General features: G+C 45.0%; 1 protein-coding gene across 6 annotated transcripts in view; it reads left to right on the top strand.

The window, feature by feature from the left end:
* Nucleotides 1-25,407, top strand: part of PTGFRN (prostaglandin F2 receptor inhibitor) — a 117,819-nt gene that overhangs the window by 35,483 nt on the left and 56,929 nt on the right. For 2 of the 6 annotated variants that reach the window (XM_080374536.1, XM_080374535.1), the window contains one exon: nucleotides 198-10,825. The exons of 3 other annotated variants lie outside the window; for them this stretch is intronic. In XM_080374536.1, coding sequence (XP_080230662.1) covers nucleotides 10,753-10,825 — 73 coding nt within the window. In that variant the 5' untranslated portion in view covers nucleotides 198-10,752. Of the gene's footprint in view, nucleotides 1-197; nucleotides 10,826-10,885; nucleotides 11,341-25,407 lie in introns of those variants that run through there. One more of the 6 variants, XM_080374537.1, reaches the window with a different exon arrangement.

Here is a 25,407-nt window from a genome sequence, read left to right as displayed (position 1 = left end):
TTGTGCATGAGGAGTAAAGCCCTATTCTGTATTTTGCCAGCTTCATTCATGAAGCTTTGTATTATTTTTACTGCAATAAAAAATTAAAAATTACTCTCTCCACATGAGAAGCAGAATGGAGAAAAGCAGTAATTCCATGCAGTGTGGAGGAAGGAAAAAGTGAAAGACGAGACATCTTCTTTTGTTTGCTTGAATAGGCATGAGAAGTGCTCCAACATGTGCTGATGGAAGCAGTCGGAGAAGACCGGCGACAGAATCTCAACAAGAAACGCAAAATGCATTACCTGCTATGTAAGATATCAGTAAAGACCTTAATTTCTTGAAGATTGTTTTTTCCTTTGATGCTCGTTATTTCTGAGAGCCTGTGGGTTCAGTAGCAGATTGTAATGGTGTTTTCAAGTTGACTGCTTGATCATTCTAATTCAGATCCTGTGGATTTTCAGTGTTGGTAGCTAAGTGGGTTTCAGTGGATTTTCAGTTAGACCAGCTGAGCACCACTGGACTTCTCGTTCTGCAGTGGTCAGGTAGCTCTGCTGAGCTGGTGTTACTCACACGGGGCACCACCTTCTTCTAGGTGGCAGCTGAAACGTTGACAATGTTCAGATAAGTAAGTCCAGATTCATACGTCAGAAGATGATTCCAGAATTGGCTTGGCATTTTATTAACATATCAGAAGGCTATTGCCATGGATTTGTCAGTCTCCAGATATATAAAATTCATTAGGAGTCCCTGTCTGAGACAGCACCAGAAAACTAGCTCTATATGAAAGCAACATCACGGGGAGTGCCCATCACCTGGTAAATATGGCTGGTTTTCAAATGTTCTTGTGAATGAGCATTGTTGCTTTTAATCTAGAAACGGATGCAGGGGTTTATAGAGGCTTAGTGCCTGAATGGCTTGCAGTCTTGTTTGATCGGCTGGTGAGATGTAAGCAGAGGCAACATGAAATCGCAGAAGAGATACCCACATGCAAACCTTGTAAAACACAGTGTTTTCTGGGGATAGAAATGTAAATTCCAAGTAAGTGAGAATGAAAAACAAACAAACAAGAGAATGGGGAAATGAGATTTTAACATTTAGAAGTGGACCCCTCCACCAAGGGATTTAATCTGTGCTGCTGTTACTGGCCCGTTGCTCTAGGTAGTAGAAGCAAGGCTTCCAGCTGCCAGTCAACCATTTTCTTTTTGATAATTATTCACATTGCTGTAGAAACGGAAATTATCTCTATTTTCTCACTTCCCAATTGAAAACTGTAATTGCAGCTGCTCCCTCCTCCTTGTTTGGAAGTTTTACATGCAGAGAGTCATCAGCCAGGCTTGCCTTAAATCAAATCTTCCAGCCTGGGTTATAATCTAGCGAGCACAGCAGCTGCCTAGTCTCAGCAAGGAGAAAAGCAACACATTTCTCCAGCCACTAGTTAGGGAATTCCTGCTAAAAGAAGGGGGCTATGCCTCGTCCGTTGCCTTTATACAGATGTAAAGGAGTCATTTTCCTAAGGGCTTCACAGATATTGCTAATCATCTGAAACTGAAACGGGGTTTCCAAAACCAGCATGTAAATCCCCATAACACACCTTGGATTTCTGTCTCCAAGGCTACCCAGCTGCCCTGATCCTCTGTGACAAGCTCTGGAAATGCCGTGATACTTCCTTTTGCAGTAGTCCCTCCTCGCTCTCCAATCCTCCTTGCTCTTGGGTCATATTGCTCACATAAGACACCGCTCCACAGCATTGCTGCCATGGTGGTGGGTGAAGAGCTGGCCTGAAAGCCCGTGGGAAGTCTGACTGGCAGGGAATGCACAGGCTGTCATCACTTCCACCAACGGAGGAATGTGGATTTCCTTGGGGATACAAGAAAATAGCTAGAGCCCCTGTGCAGACTTCCCAGTTTTGCTCGCTCATCTGTGCAAAGGCTGGATCAGAGGTCTCTTTAAAACAATACTAACAGTATTTATTCATGCTGCTTTTACCAAACCTTCTTATCCTGCTGTAAGACATGCGATTCACAAAAAATAGCAACTACTCCCCCATCACAGAAGTGTATTTTGAGGGACATAGTATATGCAGCCTTATTGGATATTTTCCAGTGACTTTATATGCAGGCACTGCTTTCTCACAGCCAAAATCTGCCCTCTTCTGAAGTCTCTTGGGTCTAAATTAGTGAGTCTTTTATATATCGTGATTTGAATCTGAATGTGTTTCCCTGCTTGCAGTTCCTGCGGTCACAGAGCAGGCAAGGAGACTTTGTGCTGTAGTTTACCTTGTGACGTTTCTGCTTGGCTGTCCTGGTGAACCCCATGATCCACAGGCACATTCCCCGTGTTGCCAATACAGGAGCACCTTCTAAAACTGACCATCTTCAAGGATGCAAGATTTGCAAAGGCACAGATGCGTGGAGCAGCGTCCTAGCAGACAGCAGGAGCCCCCAGCTGATGGCTCATCTGAAGGTCTGGGGCGAGACACAGCTCCTCTGAGAAGTCAGCGTTTGAGTTGCTTCCCTGGCCATCATCCAAGACTCACAGAAGAAATGCTGGATGAGCTGATGAGCCTTTTGTACTGCAGATACCCCCAAAATGCTGCAGGGTCAACAGCCAAGTGCCAAACTAGAATCAGTGAGGCCTTACGTAGACACTCAGAAATAACAAGCCAACCAGTGGATTTGCAGGCACACTGTAACAGCTTGTTATCTGATGTCCCCTGGGCACAAACACTGAGACATCTGCAGTTTTTGACCTGCTTTTTTTTTTCCTTCTTCTTTTCTTTGCCGGCTCAACAGCTAGTTAGCTGGTCAGCCGATGTGAAAACAAAACAGCAAATTGCAATAGGTAGGAAACGTTGGGCTATTAGGATGACAAAAGGACTGGAAATAAAAAAGTACACAGGTTGCTTTGCTGTCCATTATTATTTGTGCATCAAGCTCTTGGAGTTTGTTTCTGGAACTCTGTTAAAAGCAGAGGTTTCACTTCGCCTGTTGTCATTGAACTTTTATGTTGGTTTTATTTTGCATGTATTTTGCATCTCTAATCTCTTTGCTTGGCACTGTAAGTTAGAAATGAACCTGAAAAATGCGTATTGAGACTTCACTGACTTCTCCTGATATTTGTCTGAGAACACAAAGCTCTCTTTGTAACATCTCCTCCAGTCCCATCAGGGGGAGGGAAGACCCCCAGAAGACTGACTTGTGGATCGTCCTTTGGACTGAGATCCCTGCTCCTTGGGATGCAGTGAGTGCAGTAGCTTACACTGTGCCTCTTTCCTCTTTCTAGGCTCTCGTTAATAAAGAGTGTGCCCAGATTGTCAGGCAGGGTCATGATCACCAGCCCCAGCCTAATCTCATAATGAACTCCTGTTAACGTAAATGCACTTGAAAAGATTCTTCTAGCCACAGTGTTCATGAAATTAGGAGTCCTCTCTTGAAGAGACAGCTTGTTTCTTCTTTCATGGTTCGCTATAGTGACAACACTGGCTTGCTGTATGAGAAGCATTTGCCACATCCTATGGTGCTCACTTCTCATCCTTGGATTATAGACTATTTAAAATCAACTCAGGATAATAGGTGACAGCTCAGTGTGTATTATGTGTAGCACTTCAGTCCTGCATAGGCAGAGACCTCCAGGCTTCTTGTTTCTGTAATTTCCGTGTCTCAGAATGGCCTAAAGTCAAGGTTGGGTTATGTGCCTTGTGTAGTGGAAGGTAGCAATATGTGAGGTTCTGGGACCTGCCGGAGAAATGCACTAATACTGCTGCTGATTTAACCTGATTTATCCTCATTGTATGGATGTCCTATTCATTGCAATCAAGGTCAGAAAAGGATTTGAGCCTGTTTCTGATGTGGGAAGACAGCAGTCCCACAGGTAAAAACCACAAAGAAGAGCTAAGCTCAGATTGACCTTAGTGGAAAAAAAAAGCAAGCTCCCAAAATGGAGTATAACTGTATCAAGAGAGTGAATTTAGAGCAGGGTGAGAATTGTACCTGCCCATGTTATAGGCAGAGACACTCCCCTCCCTTGTCACTTCAGTTTTGCCTAGGAGGTTTCATATAAAACCAAATGCCAACAGAAATGTTTGCATTGTTTTCCTTTTCTCTTTCTAATGAAAACTGTTCCTTTAAACCAGAGCAATATCCTCCCCTATGATTTTTGCAGTCACAACGCAGAAAGAGAGAAAACCTGAAAGCAAAATTGACTCCTTTTGATTTTTCCTAGTTCAAGAGAGGAAAAATGCCAGTGGGAAAAAGAACAAAAATCATATTGGGTAAATCTGGGTCTTAAACTGCCTCTGATGATCAACAGCAATCATACAAATATTTATTCCGGGTTTTATAGTTTATTTGGGTTTAAGCTGACAGCAGATTTTTAATTTGATATTCAGTCTTCCTTCCATAAAAATACGTATCTTTTAGATTAGTTCTTTAATTATTCACTTCTGTAGGAGTTCAGACAGCAAGTTGTTGGGGGATAATTTTGTCATATACTGCCTTAGCATGTACTTTCTGTTCAATAATTCTTTGGTTGCTGTTGGTTCTAGAGATCAAATCCTGTTTGCAGTGAAGTTGACAAGAAAACACCCAGTAGTTTGAATAGTTTGATTTTATCCTTGCTGTTCATGCCATAGTGGGAGCCAGATTAACATCTAATGCCAAATCTTTAATAACTATCTAGTGCTTTGAAGTGCGGTCCCTCATATTGGATAGTAAGCACCCGCAGTTCCAACCCAAAAGCAACGGAGGGACCACAGCCCTGTTGCTGGAAGTGCAAAAGAGAGGCATGAAATAGGAGGATGTCTCATTTACTATTTAACAGGTTGGATAACTTTTTTGCGTATGGTTTGCTCATGTGATGCCAGTGACATGGAGGTGCAACCCACAGCTACAGACAGGTCTCTGCAACCTGCCTGTTTCCTAGTTATTATGGCTCTAACCTGTAGACCATCATATGCAGGCAAGCATCTAGAGATGCTGCTAAATCTGTGTGTGCGGATGGAAATATCACGATACATGGTTTTTCTCCTTATGTGTTTAGTGCTCAAAAATTCCATCAAATTCAACGAGAGTTCAGCACGTAATATAAAGCAGCTGTTTTCGAGTGCTTAAGTAGTTAAGAACCAAACTTCAGGCAGCCAGATTTGAAAAATGTAGTCAGTCTTTAAACGATGTGCTCTATTGAAAGGAGTCTAGTCTAAAACTGTTCATGGAGTCTGAGAGTTTATCATGTAAAGAAACTTGTAGCACGTGGTATGTGCTTCCTACTTTTCCTGGATTTCATTATGCCTTCTTGCCTCACAGAACAGCTGTAACATTAAACCCACTGAAATTTGTAAAGTGCTTAGAGATCCACTGAAGGGAGGCAGAAGAGGAGGAAAAGGTACTCAATTTTCATTGCTATTCTACCAGGCAAGATTGTTTCCAGAGTGTCTTCATAATAAATAAGAATAAATAACTGCAAATGTAGAATCTGTTCTATGCTCACTAATAGATATCTTTTGGGGCTGGGGCTGTGGAGAATATCTTTTAAGGAGAAGGTGGTTGTAGATTTGAAGATTTGAATTCATATTTCATTACCTTTCTTAGGGCCATGGCTTGAAGCATCAGGATGTGCTTGACTAGTGCATGAACTCTATCCGGGTCTACTAGCATTTGAATAATAGTGGCAAACAGTTTGTTTGACCGTTTTCTCCTGTCAAATTTCAACTAGATTTTCACATAAATCATTCACCAATATTTTTTCCTCATGATTTGGTTACCTTAATAGCCAGCTGAACAATATTCATCAAATAAATTACTCACTTTCCCCCCATCAATCTGCAAATAATTTATTCACAAATACTTTTTACATGAAGCCGTCAGCTCTAGCCAGGACAAATCAAGGTAATTTCCTACTCTTTTGATCAAATGCCAGTAGGACTTTATCTTGGACAGCTCAATAGAGACAGGTTTTAATGCATAATACATAATGGGTAAGCTGAGTTTTTCACAGTTCTTTGTGAGCTCTCTGCTATTGCCTGTATTTCTGTTCAACTACTGAGAGAGGAATGACAAGGGGGCATATATTTTCCATCTAGGTACGCTCAGAAGCATTTCACAAAACCGACCGCACAGCTCCGAGGGCGCAGGGCTCATGTCAGCCACAATCATGACAGGGCAGCCCCTTGGCTGGAACATGCAAGCTGTTTAATAGAGCAAGGCAAAATTTAACAAAAGTTGAGGAGAGGAAATGAAGACGAGTATTGTGCCCGCTCTGAAACACAAAGGCAACCCAAAGGCAGAATGAAATCAAGCAACGTGGAATTTGGCCAGCACACTGGGGATAATGTCCCTAGCTCTTGAGAAAAGCATCTTTAATGAGTAGCCAAGCCATGAGACGGCACATCCCCATGTAGATGTCTCCAGGACAACGTTCATGCCATGGTTCCCTTTCCCCGGGGTTCTCACACAGGCAGTGTGGAAGCTGCTGACAGGCCCTTTCCTGCCCTCAGTGGCTGTCGCATTGCTGACGGAGCAGTTGAGCATGGCCTTATCTGCCTGTCTGCCTGTCCCTCTCTTTTGTTGTGGAGCTTACGGCCGCCACACACCAGCAGCAAGGGGCCTCGTGTAGCCAAGGCAATGGGACCCAAAGATTTCGCAGCGCTTCTGCAGCCTCTGCCTCTAAACAGGGTGCTGGGTCCTCGGCAGGGTGGGTCCTTCTGCCGGTGGGAGATGTATGGAACTTCTGAATGCGGTTTACCCTTACCCTCCACGCTGTAGATGTGCGCCTGCCACGTAGTCATCTTGCCTTTGTCCTCTGCTGCTCAGGCCACAATGTGGGGAGAACGAGAGTTGTTTATCCATGTGTGTCAAGAGAGGAACTTTGCAAAAGCTAGCAAGTATATGTTGGGGGAGTGGCGCAAGTAGGGAGCAGTCACATGTGGGTTTCTTTAGGATCAGTGTACATGTTCATGTTCATGCATATATGTGCACGCATAATAACGTGTTTGACGTAACACCTCAATCTCGATCCTTCCCTGAGATTCTGTTGGCTAATCTAGTTACCTCCAAACGAGAGTTGCCTTTCAGCCTATGCATTGTGCAGAAATCTAGGTATGAAGAAATGTAGGCAAATACTTCTGCAGCACCATCAATAAATGAATTATATGTGGTATCTACTCAAAACAACATGCTAAACACTGAAAGTCAGATGGGGTGCCTTCCTGAGGAACAAACAACTGACCACATATTTACTCCGGTTCTCATAAATAAACACGGAGAAAGCATAAAACCAGAGGAAGATATTTGTCTTGACTTTATACTGGGAGAAAGCTTTTCGCTCCGTCTGGCTCTCATAGCTGAACTATACAAAATAGAATTGGCAAGGGGAAAAAATGACATGATCACATACATGTAACAATTCATTGAAAGTAGGACACACAAAAAAGAGAAGAAAACAGGCTTTGAAGAAGAAGGTAGACTAACACAGTGGTCAGCTTCCAGGCCTGGTCTTTCTGTTATCTATGCTGGTGATTTATCAGCCTCAGAGAAACGGTTCTCAAATCGAATGAGGGATCTCACAGCTTCTTAAATTGTCACAACATTACGCAATGTACTTTAACACACCCTGCTGCATGGCCATGTAGTGAGGAAGAACATCAGTGATGAATGGCAGGATAAAGATGCTCTCTTGAAAAACACAGATACAGAAAGTGACTTGGGGATTTGTAATGGACTCCACAAGCTTTTTGTGCAGTGTCTAATGGTCTAATTCCATTTTTAGATACATGAGAAGGAGAAAACCAAACAATGACCGAGAAATGATTTTTACTCTGTGCACAGCATGGGTATACAGACCACAATGACATTGTATCCAGAGCAGGGGCCTGTGAGTTCAAAAGCACTTAGAGACATTGGAGAGTCCAAAAAATGCTGCAGTGGCTGAACGTGTACATGAGGCTTCAAAGAAAACACTGTTCGTTTTAACAGGGAGAAGTGATAGGAGCACCGTGTATAGTTACTTACCCATGAAAATGGGATGGATGTGCAGTTTTGTAGACAAAGGCATATCAAGTTCTGATGTCTTGAAGTCAAAGTTAGACAAATTCAACCTTGAAAGAAGCAATTTCCTAGCAGCAAGGGTAATTAAGCATTGGAATAAATTAGTAGATGGAATAAGGCACTTGCCATTACTTGGGAGTCTTTCAAACAAGATGTGTTGTCTTTCAGACTCACTTTGATCCACCTGCTAGAGAAAAAAATAATCTATGGCTGGTGTATAGGGGTCAGATGAATGTGTTACAGTGGCCCCTTCTGTCTGGAAGTCCGACTATATGGGAGGGAGAGCAATTCTTACTAAATATGAAGTAAAAGTGTGAGATGACACTTGTTGAGAATACCACACACCACAGCTCAGGGTAGCAGGGGTTTGCCTATTTTTTTCATCAGTGTAACTAACAATGCTTAGCGGTGGCCAAGTAGATGCTGGTATCTGGCAGTTACCGTAAGGGCAGTAGGGAGTTCCAAATTGGACGGTCATAAGGAAAATCTTTCCAAGGACATAATGAAAATCATCGAGTCACTGCTATAACTTTTCAGCACTGTAATTCAGGTCCTGGATCGATGATCCTCAACTGGCAACAGAGCACAGGAAATAGGAAGCACAGAGTAAATGGGGACTGGGGGTCCTGCAAAATCAGTGGCCTTGTGCATACAGTAAACTTTGCATCCATGACTACATCCATGTGTACGTATCAGGATTGCTGCTGCAAGGCTTAGGAGGCACCAGGGGATATATTTTCAGGACTAGCGTTTGATGAATGATCAGCAGTTTTACCAGTGTGACAGAAGCTGACCAGTAAGGGTGAGAGATCTTCTAACCCGTGTTCTGAATTTGATGTAAGTGACATGCCTTGGTTTACAGAAGTGATGTTTTCCAGTCAAGAAAAAATGTGATTGAATGCGAGCCAAAGGATAAGGTAGAGCAGAATGAATGGAAACAGGCAGCAAGAACAGGCATATAAGGGTATCGTAAATACAGATGAAGACAGTCTTGTTTTGTTTGGGCAGCCCTTTCTCGGTCACACTTGTGGATTCAGCCTCATTTGCGGCTTGGGAGCTCGGAGAACTTCAGTGTAGACAGGACTAAGTGTCCCCCAGGCTCCTCGCGGTTCCAGCTCTACAAAGAGAACTACTGTGTGCAGGAGCTCAGGTAATTGTGGTGGGAGGGCGAAAGTTCTCCTCGTCAGTTTTAGGAGGGTCTTTTTTCATTCCTATCAGGCAACACCCTCTCTACTGTAAAGCGTTACAGAAGGAATAACAAAGTCCAACCTAAAATCCAGTCTGATAATGGTGCTCAGTTACAGGCGCATACTTCCTGCTCGTGGGAGCAAACAGCCTCGCCCAGACCAAGGCGCGCTCAAGACCAAGGTGCGCTGGAGGTGCTACAATAAAGCCTAAACCAGCCATTTTGTGTGGGAGCGGCAGCCCAAAGCTGTGCACAGGCTCCGGAGATTCCGCACACGCAGAGAAATGCGTAATATGGAACCGGCTCCACCAAACAACAGAAAATCAGGTAGCCCGAAGGGAGCCCGGGCAGCAGACAGCGAAATGCACACGAGGAGAGCACGGATTTCACAGTTAATGCAGCAAGGAGGCTGAAACAGCAGATAACTGTCCGAGTTTACTAGAGAGCAGGCCAGAGCCTCAGTTCTTTGTTTTTACAAACAAACAGGAAATTAAATCCCCGAGCAAACAAAAATCTCTGCGAGCAGGCCAGGAGCAAAGGCAGCGGAGCGGTGGCACGAATGCCGCGCGGCAGCAGCCCCTCGCTAAGCGGAACGAAGGCAGGGGCAAGGACACCCAGTCCCAGAGCTGGTCCCAGAGCAGGGCGGCTGCTGCCTGGCGTGGCCGGGGCCTGGCCTTGGCTGTGCAGTGCCCAGGCCCGAGGGCAGCCACGCTTCCCCCGCTCTCCTGCTCCTGACCCAGGCCGCGGGACGGCAGGGACACGGGTGGGCCTAGCTGGCAATAGGTTTTGAGCATGCGGGTGGTGTCACGAGTGGGCTAACAGCAGTTAGGGCTGTGCGACCGGGTGTGCGGGAGCCTCCGTGCCCCGAGGGGGTGTGCGGGCCAGCGGGCAGCCCTCACCAGCGGGTGGGTGTGGGGACAGGGGTCCCCCCGCATCCCTGCGGCGGGTCTGCAAGCGGGGACGGGTCTGAGAGGAGAGGGGGCATCGGCCGGCCCCCACGCTGGGGGTACCCACGCGTGTGAGGGCAGCGGCCCCCAACAGACCCCCACCCCGCACTGGCGGGGGCCGGGGACCCCCCTCAGCCGGGACAGAAAAGACGCCACGGCGACCAGGGACAACGGCCGCTCCACGGGGGCCGGCACCCCCCGCCCGGGCAGCGGGGCTTTCCCGGGCCACGTGTGCGGCGCGGCCCCAGACACCGGGAGCCGCACCGCCCTCGGCACGGCCCCGCTCGGCTGAGGACCCGGGCCCGCGGCGGCCGCTCTCCTCCCCTTTAAGGGGGTGGGGGCCGGGCCTGGCCGGACCCCCGCACCGCCCCCGCTACCTGCGGGCGGGGGCGGGCACTGGGGAAAGTTTGTCTCTGTGGTTGGCTGCGCCGCGCGGCGCGGCCGGTCGGGGCGGGCGGGCGGCTCCGTGTGCTCTCAGGCCAGCGGGAGGCGAGCGGCCGGCCCAAGAGCGCGCTGCCGCCGGTCTCCGGGCGAGGCGAGCGTGTGTGCCGGTAAATCCCGCTCGCGTAGGGAGAGGCACCCGCGCAGCCCTGCCAGCATGGGGCATCGCGGGGAGAGGGCGTCCCGCCTGCCTCTCCTCCTCCTCCTGCTGCTGCTGCTGCTGCTGCTCGGTGAGCTCGGGGGGTGCGCGACCGCGGGCAGAGGGGAGGGTGGCCGGGGAGGACCGCGCTGGGCTGGGCTGGGCTGGGCTCGGCCACCTTGCCCGCAGGTAGCGAGGCAGGGCCGGGCCCCCGGCGCGGGCCCCTCGGCGGGGCGGAACCGCCCGCCGTGCCGTGTCCGCCCGAGGCGCGGCGGAGCCCAGCCGGGGCGCTGCCCTCCGCGGGGCGGCGGGGGCCGGGCAGCGCCGCCTGCCCGCCGGGCTCTTGCCGGCCCCCGGCTGCCCGGCCCGGCGCCGCCTTCGCCCTCCCGCGGGGGTTAACGGCCCTAACGGCTCCGCGGCCCCCGCCGCTCCCTCCGCGGGCCGGGGCGCGTATGGCCGCCGGTGTGTCCCCGCAACTTGGGGGGGTCCCCTCGGGGGCGGGATGGGGCGTGGGGGCGCCGCCAGCCTCGGCTCCCCGCTGGGGGGGGTCCCGCGCGGCCGGGGTCCCGCAGCTGCTGTTACGCGTGGGGCTGCGGCCGCTCTGAGGTAAAGGTCCCTTCTGGCAGAGGGGTGACGGGACTCGTTTCGGGGCCGAGGGGATGATCCTTCTGCCCGTTCCACGGGGGGGAGGCCCCCGGCGGCTGGGCGCGGGTCCCCGGGCACGCCGGTGGCGGGGGGGCAGCGCTTACCCCCGGCGCCCCGGGCTTGCTGCCTCTGCCGTGAAGTTCTCCAGCCAAGAGGTAGCGAGTAGTGGTGTAGGTGACGTTCTGTGCCGTGCTCACATCACCGGGGAGCTGTCGTTAGCTTAACATGTGGCATTGTTCCTTACGGGTGGCAGTGCCAGGCAGGCAGCGTGCAGGCATCAAGGCTCTGGTAAGAACTACAAAAAAGGATGGGGGGTGGGCTTGGGGGTTTTGCCTTCCCCCCCGTCCCCCCCCCCCCTTTTTTTTTTTTTTTTTTTTTTTCTTCAACATTGGGCTTGTAGCATTGTTGCTAACAGTGTTACTGAAGTAGCAATGAGTTTAGAGAGCAAGAAGGATGTTCGGGGAAGGCAGTGCAACATTCAAGTGGTTCTGTGTCAGCCCGCCGCGGTCAGGAGCAGTTCAGGTGCTGGGGAGCTGGCGTGCCCCACGCGTTGCTGCATGCAACTCCTCGTTCAGACACACGACTAATTTTCCAGGTAATAAGCGGGAGCCTTTCCCAGATTTGGGGTGGAAGAAGTGAGTAACTAAACAGTACCCCAGCCCCACGCTGCAACGTTCTTCTTTAAACAAAACTCTTACTTGCTGACTTAGTTTGTGCTTGTGCTTTTGACGTTGCCATGACTAACTCTTTTCGTGTCTGCCAGAGTGCTTTCTTCATGGTTTTGCTGTTGAATCTTGCACAGCCAGGTCTGCAGAGCAGATAGTTAAGAGCTGAAAAGTCACCTTCCTAAACCCAAGCTTGTCCCAGTCCCTTTCCTGAGGCTCCTTGCAGGTGGTGAAGCAATCAGGCCACAGGGGTGTCCACCTACAAGTCAAGATCCTACCACACAAAGGTGTCTAGTGTGCTTTCTCTTACTTGCAGCTGAGGTTAGTCATCTCGTTTACAATATAGGCATTCTGCCAGCTGGGGAAATGGTGAAGAACTGGAGAGGAGAGAACACCATTAGTGTTTTTATTTAGAAACAGAAATGGTATACATTTTTTCAGGGGAATGGTTCAGTAGGACAGGTGGAAAATCAGGGCTCTCAGATGCTCAAGGTCTTGCAGCAAAAAGTAAAAATTAGTGAGGAAGATGTGCAACAGGAAAGTTGTTTCCTTCTTAATTCCAGGTGAAATAATTAGACTTTAAAACATGGAGGCACAGATATCTGGCCACCATTCATGATACGGTTTGTCTGGATGCTCTGAGTTGCCTTTTGGGCATTTTTTTTTTTTTAAATTGAAATGGTGGTGTTAAAATTGAAAGTGCTTTTGTATGCAGGAAAAAAAACCCCAAAACAACCTACCCTGAACTTTTCCATCTTACTTGTAGTATGTGTTGTGGCATCACCATCTTCTGATACCATTATTTGATAGCTTCTGTGAGATATTCCAAATGTTAAGAGGTTGGGAAGGTGTTTCTCTCACTTTGGACGGGAAAAGTATGCTTCTGTGAAAGTGTGTTTTCTAGCAGCTCTTTAATAGAGACACAGGTTGGGGCTTTTTGTTAACTAATGTGCTGTAAGTGTTGAGGAATTCTTGTGTGAGGGAGTTGGAGGAAAGGAGTTGAAGCATAGAAGAGTTCATCCCTTGCATGTACTAAAGACTTGATTGTTTTGTTCAGATCTTTATGAAATAACGCCGCAAAAGGATGCAGATGGCTGAAGTATTTGGCTGTGATGAATGTTTTCTCATCCTTTCTCCTGGATCCCGTACAGTTATAATTTGTTTGGTAGGGAGACTGTGGATCCTGAGATTAAGGCTTGATACAGTCTCGCTTCCTTCCTATGATGTGGCTCAATCCTGAGAAGAGAGGGCAGCATGAGGGCATTTTGCACTGCCATTGCCTGTTTTTTGTGTGATTTCATTCTGCAATGTGCCTAATCAACCTGTGAAATGCTCTAGAAACCAAAACATCCCTCCTAGGACAAGACACCCAAAAACCTAAACAGTTGTCTGGTGGTTTATCAGGGCTCAGACTGTACAAAGTAAGCCTTGCAGCTCCTGGTTTCTACCCCCTGATTCTTGTTTGAGATTCAAGGTAAGAATTTCAGTGTATCTGGAAAAAAAAAAAAGCTGTTTTTTATTTAAGTGCTGTGGGGCTTGAGGAGAGCAAGCACTCAGTAGATCCTGGGGGAGAACCACTGATGATGGGTTTCCCAGAAATGGCCTTTTTCTTATTACCATTTAGACCTGTGTGTCACTTGCTGTCTGCTATGATGAAAGTCAGTTCCAGCATGTCAGATCCCCAGGAACCTTCTGTATATGTGAATAAGTTGTTTCCTACAACTCGTACCTGAAATTCTTTATTGTGTTTTGGGTTTTTTTTTTCTTTTCCTCAGAAGCTACAACAATGAGTCATTTGAATCAAGGTTTAATTCAAGCTCTGCAATAGAAAGCTTTTGGTAATTAGTATAAGTTATTGTGATCATGAACTTCAAGGAATGTGTGCTTTAATCTTTTCCTGCATTTGCAGCTCAAGTGAAAGCATTAGAAAATGGGAGAGCCTCAAGGTTTAGGGCAGGGAGACTATGTCAGGATGATTGCCCAAGGAATGTTAAAGGTGTGTTAGAGTGGAATCTCCTTCCTCTTCCCTTGCTGGTGCCTGCTGACCTGCCGGTGAGTCCAGGGCTGGTGCTGGTGGCCTTTGCCTGCCTGCTGTTGGAAGAAGGCAGGCTCAGATCCTCTCTGGTACTCAGAGAAGGAGCTGTCATGTTGCTAGGCGTGCTTATCTCTGTTGTAGCTTTAGAGGTGGTTAAAAAGGCTTCCAAAGGGGAAATGCTGACAAGCCTGTCCTGGTCTTAGCAACTGCAGACTGCTAAGGCAGTAGAAGTGCACACGGTGTTGGCACTGAAGGGCAGGTGGTGTTGCTGGGGAGGAAGGGCTTTCCGTGTGGTTTTGCCATGCTGATGTATTTTCTTAGCAGGTAGGCTGTGAGAAGGTGTGGGAATCAAAGGGCGTGCCGCGTGGCAAGTGTTTCTTCCTTTACATCCTCTGTTCTTCTGGGTTGGCAAGTGATAGCTTAGTCACCTTTTCTGTCTTTCTTGTGTCTTTGTACGTTCCTGTCCAGGGCTCCTTTTTAGGATGTCTGGGTGTTTTTTCCTGAAATTCTTCGACCTTGTTCTCCAGGTTTCTCGATTGCTATGTTTCAACATAGCAACAGCTTGCTCTCTTTAGGTAGCCTCTGTTGTGTTTGGCTCTAATCCCTGAACTGAGGTATAAACCTGTCTGAACAAGATTTGAAGTTAGCAGTAGGGGTCATGTAAAAATGCAGCCACATGCTTGATTAGAGGGAAATGTACTTAAGAAATAATATATATCCATCCATCTAACTATATAAACAAATGTTTAGGGACGTTTGAGATTTCAGCTTTCACATCTAATAAATTTATGGGTTGATTTGTTTTTGTGTGTTTGTTTTTTGTTGTTGGTTCCCCTCCCCCCCCCCCCCCCCCCAGTCTCCGTAATGCTTATCAAACACCTGCAAAACAGGCGTGTATATGTTTTGGGGTTTTTTTTGTTTGTTTGTTTTTTTGTTGGTTTTTTTTTTTTTTAAATGGGGAAATGGTTACATATCTAAGTTACATACTTTCAGAAAGTGAACATTTCAATTGTCTGTTTTAGATGCCTTTCATGGATATATATATTTTTGTGTGGAGTTCTGTGTTTGGTTTAAAAGGAAGGGAAATTGACACATCTGAAAATGTGAATTCTTCCTGATTTATGTATAGAAATCAATCTGAACATTTAAGTTGGAAAGAACATGAGGAAAACATTGCTAACATGAGCTGGGTCAAAGTAGGGGTTATGTCAGTGTCTATGAAGGTCTCAATAGTTTTGAAAAAATGTATTAAATGGAGTATAAAATAAGAATATCATAATGCAAAGAAAAATATCTTTTTAATACTTTGCTTTTGATGTATTGGAGATGATGCAGTTACTTCTCAGGCTCCTGCTAGATATCCTGCTGTCTTAGATCTGCAGTAGTAAGTGATAAAAGTCTGTTTTCTAGAGACCTGTAAGGTGAAATTTTCTAGGGATACCAGCATTTCATTTTTTTGTCCGAGAATAACTAGTTTCCTGCATGACCCTGGTTCCTAACCTGAACAACATAGCTCAAAACTGGATCGAGCAAGAGAGGGAGAGACTGTAACACAAGCAGGTTTTGTCTGGGTTGTCAGTATCTCCTGCCCTAAAGAAAGGATGAGCTTCAGTAAGATGCTAACTTCTCTGATCATCCAGTTTTTCTGTGAGTTGATTCTTTGGAAAACCTCAAATTGTAGCTTTCTTCCCAGGCTTGAATGCTTGCTGGGAAGGGCTTTAAAAATAATGAGGTACTTTTAAGAGACCTTATACCTTAGGTTTTGCAAGATGCAAAGGTATAAAATAAGTTTCAGACCAAATTGCTTTCGGGATAGGATGATCTGAAAAATACCTGCTTAGATGCCAAAAGCCTTGAATAATGTCTTTCTAGATCATCACCATAGCTAAAATAAGCAGCAAGACGGAAGTCACGGAACTTAAAAGTTTCTTAGTTTTTTGAGTTTCAGAAACGGGCTTATTCATTTACATGTAAGCTTTCATAATTGTAAAGCATAACTGCTTTCTTCTAACTGAAGTCTGAGACTGAAAAAAAGATGGTCTTTTTTTCCTCTGGAGTTGGAAGGGGTTGCAAAGCTGGGTTTCCAGTGGAAACCATTATCAACTTTAACTATGGCATTCTGATGAAGTTTAACACGAGCTCAATAGAAGGTAAAACCATTGTTGCTAAATGCCTTTGAGTCTTGTAAAGCAGTATGGTAATGCTGGTCGATTTGAGTTGATGTAATTTCCATGGGGATTGCTTGAAAGTTGTTGTAGAGTGTTGCAGTTGGTTCTCCTTTTCATTACGCTGGATGAGGCAAGTTGCAGGGAAAGTCTTACGTGACAGAGTCTGCAGAAGCAGGCTGGAGAACAGTATCTTTTGTATGCAGCAATGGCAAAATACTGCCGCAGAAATACAAAGAATTGCTGAAGCAAGCTGAAGTATTTGACTAGCGATAATCTCTGTGGCCAGATGGAATTTGCATGGGTGCTCTAAAGGGTCTGGACTGTTAGTTGAGCTATGGAAAGAGTAGGGTAAGTGTAGAGTAAGTAAGGTAAAAAATCCTGGACAGGATTTCCTTTAATAAAGGATCAGAGGATGGTTTTTGGAATTAATTGACTTGTGAACTTGAGGAATGAGAACTAATTAAAGACCGGAGCTCCCAGGCAAGCTGTCACAGCTGCTGATAGGCAGTACTGCCAGCTATGCCTGTAGTATATCTGCTTGATATTTTTTGTTATGAGGGTCATCTCTATAATTGTTTATTATTCTGCAAGACTTTAGGCATTCATGCTGAAATTTTCAGGGCTAGATGTCTACCACAGATTGACTTTTTTTTTTTTCCTAGGAAATATATTACCTACCCAGCCCCGCCAAAACCCCCCAAGACAACCCCAAAAACCTTCAGTATTTTCAACAGTTATATTTAGGGAGGGAGATGGGAGAAGAAGCTTATTTTCTTTGTAATTCTTGCACATTCTGGCCAATTCTCCCTCCTCACTCTTGAACAAATAATAATCTTAGCTGCTAAGCTGAGAAGTTATAGCACCTCCATGCTTTAGAGCAAGAGCTGGAAATTTGGCTGGAGAGTTAACTTTGCATCAAGAATGTGGCTTTCGCTGTTCTTATGAAAAATGTCCAAATTTGGCCACATTGTAAGACTTGGAAAAGCATCAGTTTGTAAATGCTTGGTAGGGAATTAGTCTCAGGTCCCTAGAGAAAGCAGTATGTCATTGCTTTTAAGGTGTCAAAGGATTACAGCTGGAATTGGGGGTGGAGAAGTGGAAGTCTCCTTTTTATTCCAGTTTTCCTTCTGTAAATGTGTTGTGAAGTCTTCTTTTTGTCTTTTGTTTTCTCTTCTCTCCCTTCTTCCCCCCCCCCCCCCCCTTTCTCTTTTGCCAATTGGCCAATGCTGAGCAACTGCTGGTCTGTGTGGATCACTGCTCATGTTTGTTGTGAAAGTCTTCTGCTTGTAGCACACAAATATATAAAATCTTTCTTATATGTGGCTTTTAATGTAAAAGTTATGTTAACTTTTGTTCACTGGCTTCAGTTCTTCTCAGGCTTTTTCTCAGGTGTCCGCCGTTGTCCTTCCATGCTGGCTGTAAAACAACTTCTGCTATAGTAGTGCTGTCTCTCAGGAAAAAAAAGTCAAGAACTTATGCCACTCTTTCTGTTTAGCAGGCTTGATTAGTCTGGACTTGTCTTTCTGCTGACTTTCTTGAAGAAGTAGTTTAGCTATGCTGGTTAGTGCTTGCTCCATGACTGCAATTTGCATGCTTTCATGCTTTTTGAGTTACTCTTTTCTTGCCATATCAGTAGCTATTGAAAAGAGTTTGGTGGAACCATTACTGGGGGTCATGTTCGTTGGCAAGAGTCTAACTCCGACAAAAGCTAACTCTGCTTAGGTTTGCCAGTCAAAAAGAGTAACTGGCAATGTAAAGGACTTTGTTTCCCTGCATGTTCCACTGTTGGCTCCAACTGCAGAGATTTAGCATTGTGTTTCAGTTGGTCTTTGATGCGATGTGGCTGTGGGGAATCTTTGAGCAGGCTGTAACGGCATTGTTCTCCTACACGCATTAAAATGATTGTTGCAAGAGAGGCATCCACAGGGACCTCTGCCAGCTTCTTATTGATGTGTTCAGTTTCATCTATTGACACACTACCCTTCATTATGACACAGTGAATCCTGTGGCAGTGGAATTTGCTATTAAATCTGCCCCGCAAAAGAGAATTGGCAAGAGCTGCTTTAAAAACAGTGTGACCCCTGTGTTTGCAAAGAATAGCTTCTAAATACGAAACAGATGCTGAACTAATAGTGGATGCTTCCTAAATTTTCAGGGTACCAAACATAATCGTTTTGAGAAAAATTCAGAATTCGCTTAATTTGTGAATAATCATTTAAGTTTCATACCTTTTTTCCCCAGAAATGTATGTCTAATCAGTACATGTATTCATTTGTGCTTGGATACAGCAAGTAATACTGAGGTGAAAACAGGCAATTATTTGTTAATGGAAACTGTTAGAATAAGCAGTGAGGTGTTAGTCTTTCCGTCTGTGCTCTAATTTTCTTCTGAGTGCTAGAGGGTGGGAGAGGTGATGCATCTTCCTTTGCGTTTACCGTGTGACAAACTATTTTGTGCTTTCAGAGCACCACCTGTAATATTTACCCAGATGTTACAACCTTCACCATCTCCCAAAATAAGTATTGTGTTCTCCAGAAGCACAGTGACATACTGAGTGCTGGCAGGTGGTGTCAGTGGATGGAATTTATGTCTATGTAAAGAGCCTTTATGTTGTATATAGAGTGTCCTTGTTCATAGTCAGTTCATACAGAGATTTAAATTAATGCGGAGTAATAAGTCTATTGCATCAACCTTGTTTCCCTTTGATCTCAGGGTTTGGTTCTAGACAAGGCATGCTGTACCTTTTGGCTTAGAGAGCTTAAGTGCTTGGAGCAGGCTTCATCAGTGAGAAAATAAAGAGCTTGACAGCTTATCAGAGACAAAATCACTCTGTGATTGTCTGGAGGTGGGAAGTTAGCAAGGTAAGCCTGGGTCTTTCATGTCTATCACAAAGCAGGGTTGAAAGGACACTAAAAAGCTATTGACTGAGCCCTGGTTGCTGGCAACTGTATTGATAGGCACCTGTCAATAGTTGCGAAGCTGTTGACATCCCTATGTTTGTGTGTTTATTAAAAAAAAAAAACAACAAACAAACAAGGTTGAGAAAATAGCATATATAGCCAGGGGTCAATGGGCATGGAAGCGTGGCTGTTGGTAGAAATTAGTGGTGGGGTAAGGAAGGTGAGGAGAGAGTACTGAAGCAGGACATACATTCCAGAGAGAAAGGGAAGTGGGGGAATGGCTTGTTTAAAATGGAAGAATGAGTTAAAGGTGTGTCTGTATGAGATGGTGGTGTTGGGGCAGTTATCACCACAGAACAGCCTCGGTAAGAACCACAAGTTTCTCAAAGCTCTGCAACCAAGTCTTGAAATACCCTAGTTTTCTAAGCAAAGTTTTCTGCTCACCACTGGCAGGTAAATAGAATATCTAATTGTAGACTCCTGCAGAGTTTAAAGCAAGGACTGAAGCGTGATGCGTGTGGCTGCAGGGTATGCTGTGGCATCTGAATTGATGCTGGTGTCTTGCCTTTTGACTCTGAAAGGGAGGGACCAGGAGAAGGCTGCAGTGCTGTGAGTAGAGTTACTGGGTGGGGATGTCCTTCCAAAATAGCTGAAGAGCAAAGGAGGCTTCAGATGGTATCCTTGTTTCTGCACATGACCAGAGGGCGTAGGGAGTGTTCGTGTTCCAGGCTTTGCCTCATAAACCTATAAGGAACAACGGAGATATGCCAAAGCTACTTAGAAAGGAGCTGTTAAAGGTGACTTAAAGTATTTCTCACTGACCCTCCCCTTGGTGTGGGCAGTCAGCTTTTGGTTTGTATGTATATATAGAGATTTTTCTCCCTGTCTGAAGCTGTAGAGACACACCTCTTTGCACATCAGGGCAAAGGCTAGTAACCTACAGGTGGATGCAGGGCTGATGCACTGGATGCTTCTGTACCCAGACTTGTAAGGTGGGTCCTTTCCCTGCGTTGAAAATCCCTGCACAGAGTAAGAAACTAGTCCCCTTACAGTGCTTTCATGGAACACACATATGCCATCAAAGCAACTTGCTGGCTTCTTTATCTTCTGTATTCTTGTAATCAGTTCTGATATTAGTGCATTGGGATGAGAACTTGCTTTGCATATGTGGGTTTGGCCAAAGTCCAGAGTGAATCCTGCTCTCACATGAGTGACAGTCTGGGGTCAGCAGTAATCCCTCTAGTGTCAGGGTTGCCTTGTTGCTGTAGTGTCTTGCTTCCAGTCCACAGTGGGACTTCGGTCAAGTGACTGTCATAAGTGCGCAGATATTTCTTGGAATTAAAGCCCTGCAACTGAGGTTTTCACCTTGGAGGAGGCTGCTAACATGAGACATCCTGCAACTGCAACTTGGGCTGAAACAAAGTGTTCGGAGAAGCTGTTTGCTGGACCAGTCACGGAGCTACAGGGTGAGCCTTGAAGAAGAGCGGGTGTGCAGGGAAGTGGGAAGATGTTTGAAGGTTTTGCCAGGGAGGAGGCAAGGGCCCAAGCTGCAGATTCTGTGAATGACATAGTGATGAGGAACACTTACTTAATGCTGATGATTTTCTTTTTGTCTTGGCCTGCTGGCATAAGGTCTTTTTTGACCTTGGGTGCACGGAGGGTAAGAAGAAAAAATGGCACCTGGGGTACCTGGTGTGAGGAGAGGGGACCGTGGGCTCATAGAAGATCTAGCAATGATGCATGCTGGACCTGCTTAGGACCCTGTCCTTAGGGCCGATGTGCGTTAAACATATTGAAGGCATATGGAGAAGACTGATTGTAGGTTCGTGCTCTTTCTCACTGCCTCCTTGCTGAGGTGTCAAACTCTCATGTTAAAAGGGTTACTGCGGTGGACAGCTTTAGGCTTGAAACCTTGTGCTAATTGTCAGAGGTTGAAGATACTTGACATATGGGCCCATGTTGTGAATTGATGGTGGAGGACGGCTAGTCTCAGGGAGTTTGGTAGCGTAAAGCTGAAGTTTTCTGCTTTTGAGCATTGCAGGTGTGAATCCAGCCTTGTGTTTAACTTTTGCTGGGCCTGTGTAAAATGAATTGTTGGTTTTGCTCCAGTTGAGTCAACATATGTCTGTTGGCCCGAGCTAAATAGCAGCAGGTACTGGGTGGTGTTGTAGTCACTAGATCACTCTCTGAACAAGGCTGAGTGAGCTTGGTACCCAGCTTCTGATACAAACCAGCCAGAGGTATGGAGGCTGTTGAGGGGACAGCCCTGTTTGCCCTGTTCTTGACTGTTCTGTTTGCATGGGTGAGCAAATAACTTTGGCCTTCAAAGTTATTTGTGTGCTTCTCAGTACTATTTAAAATCCCCGCTTCCCTCTGCCACCTCCCCATCAATTGTTGTTTTTACAGGCATTATAAATTTGAAAGGCTTGTGAATTGACAGTTGCTTTCAATACATAGAGCCAAAGGGATTTTTAACTTGTGGTAAGTAATGCCCTACCTTTAAGACCTCTGTGTAGTCCTAGATGTGTGCCACTAGATGTTGTCAGGAAATACCCAGGTCAGACTGTTCCTGTCTGTTTAGCAAGACCCCTAAACTCCTCACAGGCAATTGCGTGTAGCAACTGTCTTGTAATTTGATACAAAATTTGCTCCCGAGTGTTAAGTTTACCCTGTTTAAAACGGATCTCTAGTACCTCCTCAGAGGCAGCAGTTGTGTATGGGTAGGTCCTGTTGGGCTGGGGCACTTAACTTTTTAAAGATGTGCAGCAAATATGGCTAACCTGTGTTCTTGTTCTGCTGTGGCATTCTTTGGGGACGGCAGGTTTGCACGTTTGGTGCAGCTTGGACAGCTGGTGGGAGCTGGTGTGGATCTGTGGCTCTGCTGCCCCAGCCTTAGACTGCCTCCTGGCTAGCCTGCCTGTACGGGGATAGTTCTTAATTTTCTTAAAAAAGCTGCCACGCATGCTTTGTATTGAAGTAGATAAAGGATGGTGAATACCTGCTGGGAAGCTTGAATAGCACTCATTTCCACAGAATTCTGCGTATCTGTTGTTGTGTATATTCCTGGCATTTTTAGGAAAGCGGAATCTCTCTTTCAGAACATCTGTTTCTGTGCATGAAGTAATCTTTTGCCTGCCTTTTTTCCTCCATTTGAATCCGTTTCTGCATAAACAGTCATTTTGGCAGCATCAGAAAAGTGTGAATGCCAGCAAGGATTTTGTCAGGTCGTCTTGGGTGTCCTGTTCTACAGGAAAGTCACTATGGGTAGGAGCACTGGCGTGTATATATATTTGATAGGACAGAACTGTGAGAGGCTGTGGGACTTGAGCTGAGTTTTTTGCTCGTTGATGCAGGGTGATAGCGAAGGTATAACTGTGCATGTGAAACTTTATAGAGGTTCCTCCATGGCATCTGTTTCAGAAGGAGGACTTGTATGCCATTTATGACTGTATCAGCTGGTCTAAAGAAAGATGTCTAAAGAATATTGCCTTAGATAACTGTGGCTACATTACTGCTGCTAGTATACAGTTATTCTGTGACTTGAAGTTATAATTCTGATGATGATTTCTGCCACATGCATGCTGAATTATGCATTGCATGGAAGCTCCTGTCACAAGTCCCAAGTAATAATAAAACCAGAGTTTAAAACCAAGTGAGCTCTAAAAATGAAATAGTTGGCAGAACATTCTTTGAATTTGTGGTGATGTACAGTGGAATTTCTATATGACTATTTCTGGATTCCACACACACACACCCCGCCCCGCCCCATCATCTAGCTCCGTTGTAAGAGTTTTTTCTTATGTTGAGATAGAAACTAATTGGAATGAGTTAGTGTTTTCTTTCGCTGTCCTTTGACATTTCAGGCATTTAAGGAGGAAATAGGGACGAACATTTAACTGAGTGACATCCAGGCTTAGCAGGAGCTTGTGAAGTTAGGTTGAGGAAGTCTGTCCTTTTTTTCTTCCCTTTTACAGACAGCAGTTAAGGAGCGTCATTTTAAACTTTTCTGCAGGATGTTTCTTGTAACTGCAGTACTGTCTCATGGTCTTAGTCTGGCTTTGATGTCTGTAATTCACCATTCAACTGTTGTGCATTTCCACAAATACACAGAAATGCTGAAACAGTCCACAATGGTGATTGATTGCTAAATTTGTTACTAGCTTCTCGTGTTGACATTCAAGGATGCAGCTTTTACTTCTGCTGTTGTTTGAGGCGCTCTGCAGATAACGTACAGCCTTGGTTTACAATAAATCTGTTTGGGTGGGTTTCACTCAAAATTTAGGCTAAACAATGTATACATATGCATCCTTCCTGTAGAGAATAGGGTTCTGATTATAATCTCAGTTGAGTTCTGCTGCTTAACAGATGGTCGTTTCAGTGATAACCAGTTGATTGACCATGCCTGTGACTTTTTCCTAGCAGTCAGCTGTGTACATACCCTTTTTTAAAGCTCTGATGAGCCAGGAATAAGAAGTGGTTTTGGTGATTTACAGCACCATGCCCGAGAGCTTTCTTTTCCCAAAGATTTTGTGATCTGAATAATGGGATGTGTGTACAGCTTTATTAGAATTGTAAACTCCTGTAATGATTAGAAGGGAAGACTACTTCTGCCAGGCAGATTAATGAAGATGGTTCTCTTCATCAGTAGAGAGATTTTTATCAATAGGATCTCAGTGAATTCTGGGAGATCTCACTGATTGTACTGAGCAACGGTAGGTGATGGACAGGTAGAGAATTTCTTGAATTGAACTACTAATAGATGAAAGTACAGTACTGTGAATGGGACAGGCAAAAGTACAAATACCTTAGAACTGCCCAGGGAGATAATTACTCAAGTGTTAAACTGATATATATATTTTTTTTTTAACACCAGTTCTCTTTGACAAAGAGGATGTCCTTTTACGATAAAAGACAATAAAAGAGTGCTTCTTTTCAATCTAGAAACAGTCTGGACTTCTGTACTTGAAGATTTCTTAGCAATCCCTTGTCCAAGGCTTATTTATTCCTTGTGAAAGGGACAAAGATCTTGAAATAATCTGTGTTTTGTCTGGGAAAAGGCAAAACTTGATCTAGTTGTGTGCTTTGTACCCTGTTTTTTTGACTCTTGGTAGGCTTAGGCTATAAAACTACAAACAGTGGAGGCGCTTGTAGGCTGCTCTTGCATTGCATTACGGCGGGTGCTCTTCTGCTTGAATTCTTTGAAATGTCTTAATTTGATGATGTGGATTTTAACTGGTTTAAGCTCCTGGGAAATTCTCTTCAGATCATTAATCTCTAAAAACCTGTTCTTATTTCTGAAAAATTAAATGGGGAGGCAGGGGTTGAGGGGAGAGGGAAGCTGTAGCTAACTAGAGCTCTTTAAGTGCTGTATGTACCTTCTTCTATTCAGGTCTTCACTAGCAGCAGGAGTGCCTTCTAGGTACTTTGTTACTTGCTTATAAAAGTAATAATATTGATTGCTCTCTAATAATAAACAAATTTTATTACAGGGTAGTGTTGTTAACATGATTTATGACTGCCATACCGACAGGGGAGCTAAACCCGTCTGATTTTGTGATGTAGTAAAATAAAAAATGAGCAGGGAGTATAAACAGTAATTTTAAGCCTTAAAGTATGAATTTACAACAATGAAGAAATTAAGAGAAATAAACAGTTTTGTCGTATCTACATAGGGCTTGTCAGTCGTCTTGTTATGGTTCTTATATTGTCATGTATCACTGATAGTGGACATAGCTAGATGCTGAGCTGGGAGGAGGGTCCTTTATTTTTAAACCATCCATTGAGAAGTCTGACTACGTGTATACTGCATGTCTTTCTGAGTATTAATGAAGGCATAACTCCTCTTCTTTTGCCCCTTGGGGCTTAGATATAACACTGACTTTTTCAAGCAATGCTATCTTTTCAGTTGTTATCATGAAGTATGGGAGCAAGGGGAATTTCCTGATATTGCACAGCATTCAGTGCCTTTCTTGCTTATCCTTTTTTTGTTAATGTTTGTGCGATCAGGCTTTCAGTTCAGTTTTTTGCAGCCAGAGTTCAAGGCCTAAATGCCAAATAAATACCTCTTGGGTATAGGTTGCTGTGATACAAATGTATTTCACATTTCTGTTTTCTTCCTTTTTTTTTTTTTTTTAATTGTTTTTGTTGGTTTGGTTTGTGTGTTTTTTTTTTTTGTTGTTGTTGTTTTGTTATTTTATTACGTATGGGTCTGTGTTGTGTGTTTGCATTCTGAAGGATATGTCGGTTCATGTCGCCTCTGG

This window comes from Falco punctatus (assembly GCF_963210335.1).
Source record: "Falco punctatus genome assembly, chromosome: 2".
In the NCBI taxonomy this organism is placed as follows: Eukaryota; Metazoa; Chordata; class Aves; order Falconiformes; family Falconidae; genus Falco; species Falco punctatus.
The sequence above is the reverse complement of the archived record's forward strand: the minus strand, read 5'-3'. Positions and strand labels throughout refer to the sequence as shown.